This window comes from Engystomops pustulosus, unplaced genomic scaffold (assembly GCF_040894005.1).
Source record: "Engystomops pustulosus unplaced genomic scaffold, aEngPut4.maternal MAT_SCAFFOLD_250, whole genome shotgun sequence".
NCBI classification, from domain to species: Eukaryota; Metazoa; Chordata; class Amphibia; order Anura; family Leptodactylidae; genus Engystomops; species Engystomops pustulosus.
The window spans coordinates 53889-62136 of record NW_027285129.1 but is presented as its reverse complement, the minus strand read 5'-3'; the positions used below and the strand labels follow the sequence as shown (position 1 = coordinate 62136).

General features: G+C 60.8%; 1 protein-coding gene across 1 annotated transcript; it reads right to left on the bottom strand.

The window, feature by feature from the left end:
• Positions 1 to 2381: 2381 nt before the first annotated feature.
• GNA13 (G protein subunit alpha 13) lies at positions 2382 to 8141 on the bottom strand. Its single transcript, XM_072132168.1, has 2 exons — positions 8096 to 8141; positions 2382 to 5201 (listed from the first exon to the last, which is right to left on the bottom strand). The coding sequence occupies exon 2, from the start codon at positions 5103 to 5105 to the stop codon at positions 4629 to 4631; it is 477 nt and encodes a 158-aa protein (XP_071988269.1). The 5' UTR covers positions 5106 to 5201; positions 8096 to 8141; the 3' UTR covers positions 2382 to 4628.
• Between the last annotated feature and the right edge of the window lie 107 nt (positions 8142 to 8248).

Genomic DNA, 8248 nt, shown 5'->3' with positions numbered 1-8248 from the left:
CGCCCCTCCGAGCTCTGCCGGCCGCTCTCTCCCCCTCCACGCCCCTCCGAGCTCTGCCGGCCGCTCTCTCCCCCTCCACGCCCCTCCGAGCTCTGCCGGCCGCTCTCTCCCCCTCCACGCCCCTCCGAGCTCTGCCGGCCGCTCTCTCCCCCTCCACGCCCCTCCGAGCTCTGCCGGCCGCTCTCTCCCCCTCCACGCCCCTCCGAGCTCTGCCGGCCGCTCTCTCCCCCTCCACGCCCCTCCGAGCTCTGCCGGCCGCTCTCTCCCCCTCCACGCCCCTCCGAGCTCTGCCGGCCGCTCTCTCCCCCTCCACGCCCCTCCGAGCTCTGCCGGCCGCTCTCTCCCCCTCCACGCCCCTCCGAGCTCTGCCGGCCGCTCTCTCCCCCTCCACGCCCCTCCGAGCTCTGCCGGCCGCTCTCTCCCCCTCCACGCCCCTCCGAGCTCTGCCGGCCGCTCTCTCCCCCTCCACGCCCCTCCGAGCTCTGCCGGCCGCTCTCTCCCCCTCCACGCCCCTCCGAGCTCTGCCGGCCGCTCTCTCCCCCTCCACGCCCCTCCGAGCTCTGCCGGCCGCTCTCTCCCCCTCCACGCCCCTCCGAGCTCTGCCGGCCGCTCTCTCCCCCTCCACGCCCCTCCGAGCTCTGCCGGCCGCTCTCTCCCCCTCCACGCCCCTCCGAGCTCTGCCGGCCGCTCTCTCCCCCTCCACGCCCCTCCGAGCTCTGCCGGCCGCTCTCTCCCCCTCCACGCCCCTCCGAGCTCTGCCGGCCGCTCTCTCCCCCTCCACGCCCCTCCGAGCTCTGCCGGCCGCTCTCTCCCCCTCCACGCCCCTCCGAGCTCTGCCGGCCGCTCTCTCCCCCTCCACGCCCCTCCGAGCTCTGCCGGCCGCTCTCTCCCCCTCCACGCCCCTCCGAGCTCTGCCGGCCGCTCTCTCCCCCTCCACGCCCCTCCGAGCTCTGCCGGCCGCTCTCTCCCCCTCCACGCCCCTCCGAGCTCTGCCGGCCGCTCTCTCCCCCTCCACGCCCCTCCGAGCTCTGCCGGCCGCTCTCTCCCCCTCCACGCCCCTCCGAGCTCTGCCGGCCGCTCTCTCCCCCTCCACGCCCCTCCGAGCTCTGCCGGCCGCTCTCTCCCCCTCCACGCCCCTCCGAGCTCTGCCGGCCGCTCTCTCCCCCTCCACGCCCCTCCGAGCTCTGCCGGCCGCTCTCTCCCCCTCCACGCCCCTCCGAGCTCTGCCGGCCGCTCTCTCCCCCTCCACGCCCCTCCGAGCTCTGCCGGCCGCTCTCTCCCCCTCCACGCCCCTCCGAGCTCTGCCGGCCGCTCTCTCCCCCTCCACGCCCCTCCGAGCTCTGCCGGCCGCTCTCTCCCCCTCCACGCCCCTCCGAGCTCTGCCGGCCGCTCTCTCCCCCTCCACGCCCCTCCGAGCTCTGCCGGCCGCTCTCTCCCCCTCCACGCCCCTCCGAGCTCTGCCGGCCGCTCTCTCCCCCTCCACGCCCCTCCGAGCTCTGCCGGCCGCTCTCTCCCCCTCCACGCCCCTCCGAGCTCTGCCGGCCGCTCTCTCCCACACCTCGCGTCTCCGAGCTCTGCCGGCCGCTCTCTCCCACACCTCGCGTCTCCGAGCTCTGCCGGCCGCTCTCTCCCACACCTCGCGTCTCCGAGCTCTGCCGGCCGCTCTCTCCCACACCTCGCGTCTCCGAGCTCTGCCGCCCGCTCTCTCCCACACCTCGCGTCTCCGAGCTCTACCGCCCGCTCTCTCCCACACCTCGCGTCTCCGAGCTCTACCTGCCGCTCTCTCCCACACCTCGCGTCTCCGAGCTCTACCGGCCGCTCTCTCCCACACCTCGCGTCTCCGAGCTCTACCGGCCGCTCTCTCCCACACCTCGCGTCTCCGAGCTCTACCGGCCGCTCTCCCCCCACTCCACGCGTCTCCGAGCTCTACCGGGCCGCTCTCTCCCCCTCCTCACGCCTGAGCTCTGCCGGGCCGCTCTCTCCCCCTCCTCACGCCTGAGCTTTACTGGCCGCTCTCTACCCCTCCTCACGCCTGAGCTTTACTGGCCGCGCTCTCCCCTTCTCCTAGTGTCTCAAGCTCTACCGGCCTCTCTGCGAATGTCTTTCAGGTATAATTTTGATTATGTAGTGTTACCTTTTATTAACATTAAATGAGAGTCAGAGTGCAGGTTGGGAGAGCATTTAGGCTAAGGGGCAAGCACTTGAGATATGGCTGCTTTTGGAGTCATTTTACAGACTCAGAGATCCAACCTGTGCATGGTGTCCACTAACCTGTATAGAGTCTTACTCCTCGGGATACAGCATGTAGCCTGATCCTAAGTCACACAGCTTTGTAGCTGTACGGTGGGTCCCCACATCATCGCTGAACAGAGGCTGGAGTCTCAGGCTTTAGACAGGTTTATTTTAGGTCAGTAACTATCAGATTTACAAGGCAAATAATGGAATAGGCAAAAAAAAAAAACACAACAGGCGATATGTACATAATGTACAGAAGTTACAAGAGGCGTCTGACAACCGTGCGGGACGGCAAAGCCGGTATCTGCTCCAAAATAACTTATCTCTAATAATCAGGAACCAAAAAGAAATGTACAAACACAGTCCTACTGCAGGATAGAACCGCAGAGGCGGGCCATATACAGCAGGGGCGGGCCAGACAACCATAACACCCAGCTGCCATAGGCATACAACGTCCTGGAGGAGATCCCTGTACTGGGGGCGATGTGAGGGGAAGAGACTGTGGTCAGAGGGAGGAGTGGTCATGGGTTGGGTAGTGGAGCGGGTAGGTAAGGGGGCAGGATAGCAGTTAGTGAGATAACACTTGGAGTACAGGGTGTGGGGAGCAGTCAAGAGACCTTGTATCAGCCATTGCATGTCTATGTGCAGCTACATACGTGATATGGATGGAGGCTCCGCAGCCCCTCGGCCATGGAGCAGAATATCTTGGAGAAACAAGGAGGATGAAGGTTAACGACTGGCCGGGGCTAGTGGTGGCAACGAGGCATCAGCGGCCTCAAAGCTGCTAGAACCATGAGATTGGTAAGACCGGAGGGGGAGGTATAACCTGCAGGCACTTCTGTAGTTACTGGCTCCTATCCAGCACCTACAATCATCCAAATTTGGTTAGGAAAGGGGGGGGGGGGCACATATTTACAGGACATACAAAACTATCCACTGCTCTATAGTCATAGAAAATCTCTATAAAAAATCCACTAAAAAGGGAGAAGGCACCAGTGGGAGATTTAAAGGGACAGTACAAAGTCGGGTAATGGAGACTCGAGGCTGCGATGGCCGACATCTAAAGCTACGACCGCACAACTGGCGAGTCCGACGTGGCACGGCAATAACACGGCAAGACCGGGTGCATAGGGAGGAGCCAAAAGTGGCCCCTCCTCCAGTCATTTATCCACCATTCTGGGAGCAGCAGTACAGAACATAATCTATGGCCTGTGTATAGGTCGCCCCCATCTTTGTAATACGCTCAAGGCATCTCAGTGGTTAAATCAAACATTAGGCGAGGGGCCTCATGGCACTACCCCAAGCAGGAGCGCTGCAGTACCACCTCCATGCCTGCGGGGGCATTGCACTGCATTATCAGGGTCTAGGAGAAGAGTCATTATTGCTACATTGTGGCCCCCAGAACCATGAGATCGAGGGGTCCAGGGGAATATGACATCACTACGGGCACACCCACCCTCACCAGGTGCCGTCCTCTGTACAGGAGCTGCTGAGGGTTCAGACCCCGCCCCCTGCTCACCCAGTGCCCCGCCCCTGCTCTCCATGGATCACGACACAAATGACCGACATGATGAAGTATTTGGCGCCAATAGTATAAAAATCACTATCAAACCCCCATAGACCAAGATCCACCCCCCAGGGACCCCCTCACCCCCCAACGACGTGCGGTGAAAAAGATTTAGTCACATTATGTCTAAAAATAGATTTTATAAAGTGAAAATAGAAGAGTCGAACATCTGCGTACAAGAGCCCCAGGGGCCTGGAGACGGGGGAGATGTCCCCAGCAGGGGGCGCCCTCATTGCAGGGGGCAGCACATGACCTGGGGTACCACTGGAGTGTAGGATTAAGGGGTGTGGTGAACCCCAATGTTTCACCCCCAAACCCCTGACCCCACTATGGCACCCGGGTGGAAGCGTTACCTATACAGTGCCAGGGAGTGAGCCCCCAATACAGAGCTCCGCCCATCAGAAGTGCAGGCAATTACTGGCCAGCTGGCGGCCTATGGGGGCGTGTCCAGGCAGAGCCCTTCCTCCTGGCGGCTCAGTCCCAGTTAATGGGTTAGAACGAGTAATACTACAGTATAAAACTAGATACTCTGCGCTGCGGCTGGGGAGGGGTCCTCGTCACCCCCCAAAACAGCTAAAACTTCAGGAAACTTAAAAACTTTAAAAAAAATGGCGAAATATAGTAAAATACAAATTTGTGCTGGTTAGTTATAAACACACAGATAAGGCAGGAGGTCCACGGTCCACAGCCGGGGGCCCCTCAGTAAGGAAGGCTCTGATTGGCCACCAGTCAGGAGAGCGCAGGGGCAGCCCCAGAGCCGGCGGCTAAAACCGCAAAACACGTAAAATCAATAAAAATTCTTTAAAAAAAATAACAAGTCCTGCGCTCACTGCAGCATGAGCTGCTTCAGGTTGTCGTGCAGGATGGTGTCCTTGACGTCGCGGAAAACCAGGCGAATGTTCTCTGTGTTTATGGCGGTGGTGAAGTGGTGGTAGAGTGGCTTCTGCTGCGCGTCCCGGCGCTTGTTACGGAAACAGTCGACCAGGAACTTCTGCACGTCGGAGAGGCAGTGCGGCTCGCCCTCGTACTCCGGGAAGTAGTCCTTGATGCTGACCAGCTTCACCTTCTCCTCCAGCAAGTCCGTCTTGTTCAGGAACAGGATGATGGAGACGTTGCTGAACACGCGGTTGTTGACTATCGTCTCGAAGATGTTGAGGGACTCTGTCAGCCGGTTGGTCTGGCGGTCCTCCATAAGGACCTGGTCGTACTCGCTGGAGGACACCAGGAACAGGATGGAGGTCACGCTGTCAAAGCACTCAAACCAACGCTTGCGCTCCGACCGCTGCCCGCCCACGTCCACCATCTTGAAAGGCACATTCTTGATTTCAAAGTCGTACTCATGGATCCCCTTGGTGGGCCGGCGGGCCAGGAGGATGTCCTGCTGAGACGGGAGGTAGTCCTGCGAGGAGACAACACGGGTCAGAACCACATATTACATGACACCAGAGGAGAGACCTGACAGATAATACCCGGGCCTGCGTGCAGTGCATTATGGGACCAGCACAGGTCCAGCTCACTCATCACCCGGGCCTGCGTGCAGTGCATTATGGGACCAGCACAGGTCCAGCTCACTCATCACCTGGGCCTGCGTGCAGTGCATTATGGGACCAGCACAGGTCCAGCTCACTCAGCAGCCGGGCCTGCGTGCAGTGCATTATGGGACCAGCACAGGTCCAGCTCACTCATCAGCGGGGCCTGCGTGCAGTGCATTATGGGACCAGCACTAGGTCCAGCTCACTCATCACCCGGGCCTGCGTGCAGTGCATTATGGGACCAGCACCAGCTCACTCATCACCCGGGCCTGCGTGCAGTGCATTATGGGACCAACACAGGTCCAGCTCACTCATCACCCGGGCCTGCGTGCAGTGCATTATGGGACCAACACAGGTCCAGCTCACTCATCACCCGGGCCTGCGTGCAGTGCATTATGGGACCAGCACAGGTCCAGCTCACTCATCACCCGGGCCTGCGTGCAGTGCATTATGGGACCAGCACCAGATCCAGCTCACTCATCTCCCGGGCCTGCGTGCAGTGCATTATGGGACCAGCACAAGGTCCAGCTCACTCATCACCTGGGCCTGCGTGCAGTGCATTATGGGACCAGCACAAGGTCCAGCTCACTCATCACCTGGGCCTGCATGCAGTGCATTATGGGACCAGCACCAGCTCACTCATCAGCCGGGCCTGCGTGCAGTGCATTATGGGACCAGCACCAGCTCACTCATCACCCAGGCCTGCGTGCAGTGCATTATGGGACCAGCACAAGGTCCAGCTCACTCATCAGCCGGGCCTGCGTGCAGTGCATTATGGGACCAGCACCAGCTCACTCATCACCCGGGCCTGCGTGCAGTGCATTATGAGACCAGCACAGGTCCAGCTCACTCATCACCCGGGCCTGCGTGCAGTGCATTATGGGACCAGCACAGGTCCAGCTCACTCATCACCCGGGCCTGCGTGCAGTGCATTATGGGACCAACACCAGCTCACTCATCACCCGGGCCTGCGTGCAGTGCATTATGGGACCAGCACAGGTCCAGCTCACTCATCACCCGGGCCTGCGTGCAGTGCATTATGGGACCAGCACAAGGTCCAGCTCACTCATCACCTGGGCCTGCGTGCAGTGCATTATGGGACCAGCACCAGCTCACTCATCAGCCGGGCCTGCGTGCAGTGCATTATGGGACCAGCACCAGCTCACTCATCACCTGGGCCTGTGTGCAGAGGTGCATTATGGGACCAGCACCAGGTCCAGCTCACTCATCACCTGGGCCTGCGTGCAGTGCATTATGGGACCAGCACCACCTCACTCATCACCCAGGCCTGCGTGCAGTGCATTATGGGACCAGCACCAGGTCCAGCTCACTCATCACCTGGGCCTGCGTGCAGTGCATTATGGGACCAGCACCAGGTCCAGCTCACTCATCACCCGGGCCTGCGTGCAGTGCATTATGGGACCAGCACAGGTCCAGCTCACTCATCACCTGGGCCTGCGTGCAGTGCATTATGGGACCAGCACAGGTCCAGCTCACTCATCAGCCGGGCCTGCGTGCAGTGCATTATGAGACCAGCACAGGTCCAGCTCACTCATCACCCGGGCCTGCGTGCAGTGCATTATGGGACCAACACAGGTCCAGCTCACACATCAGCCGGGCCTGCGTGCAGTGCATTATGAGACCAGCACAGGTCCAGCTCACTCATCACCCGGGCCTGCGTGCAGTGCATTATGGGACCAGCACCAGCTCACTCATCACCCGGGCCTGCGTGCAGTGCATTATGGGACCAGCACCAGCTCACTCATCACCCGGGCCTGCGTGCAGTGCATTATGGGACCAGCACAGGTCCAGCTCACTCATCACCTGGGCCTGCGTGCAGTGCATTATGGGACCAGCACTAGGTCCAGCTCACTCATCAGCCGGGCCTGCGTGCAGTGCATTATGGGACCAACACAGGTCCAGCTCACTCATCACCCGGGCCTGCGTGCAGTGCATTATGGGACCAGCACCAGCTCACTCATCACCTGGGCCTGCGTGCAGTGCATTATGGGACCAGCACCAGCTCACTCATCAGCCGGGCCTGCGTGCAGTGCATTATGGGACCAGCACCAGCTCACTCATCACCTGGGCCTGTGTGCAGAGGTGCATTATGGGACCAGCACCAGGTCCAGCTCAATCATCACCCAGGCCTGCGTGCAGTGCATTATGGGACCAGCACAAGGTCCAGCTCACTCATCACCTGGGCCTGCGTGCAGTGCATTATGGGACCAGCACAGGTCCAGCTCACTCATCACCTGGGCCTGCGTGCAGTGCATTATGGGACCAGCACAAGGTCCAGCTCACTCATCACCTGGGCCTGCGTGCAGTGCATTATGGGACCAGCACCAGCTCACTCATAAGCCGGGCCTGCGTGCAGTGCATTATGGGACCAGCACCAGGTCCAGCTCACTCATCACCTGGGCCTGCGTGCAGTGCATTATGGGACCAGCACCAGCTCACTCATCAGCCGGGCCTGCGTGCAGTGCATTATGGGACCAGCACCAGGTCCAGCTCACTCATCACCTGGGCCTGCGTGCAGTGCATTATGGGACCAGCACCAGGTCCAGCTCACTCATCACCTGGGCCTGCGTGCAGTGCATTATGGGACCAGCACCAGGTCCAGCTCACTCATCACCTGGGCCTGTGTGCAGTGCATTATGGGACCAACACAGGTCCAGCTCACTCATCACCTGGGCCTGCGTGCAGTGCATTATGGGACCCCCACCCCCCCGCCACCACCCCCTAGGGCCCCCCCACTCACCGCTTCTCCCAGTTTGTCCAAATTGTCCAGGAAATATTTCACAGATTCCCCCTAAGAAGAAATGGACAAAAGATCAGGACACAAGGAAATGACAAACGGGATGCAGAGCGCACACTCACCAGAGGAGGGGGGCCGGGATACAGAGCGCACACT

What these genes read in the sequence shown, in the direction of transcription:
- GNA13 (XM_072132168.1), bottom strand. Translation starts at nt 5,105, where the DNA reads ATGGTGGACGTGGGCGGGCAGCGGTCGGAGCGCAAGCGTTGGTTTGAG.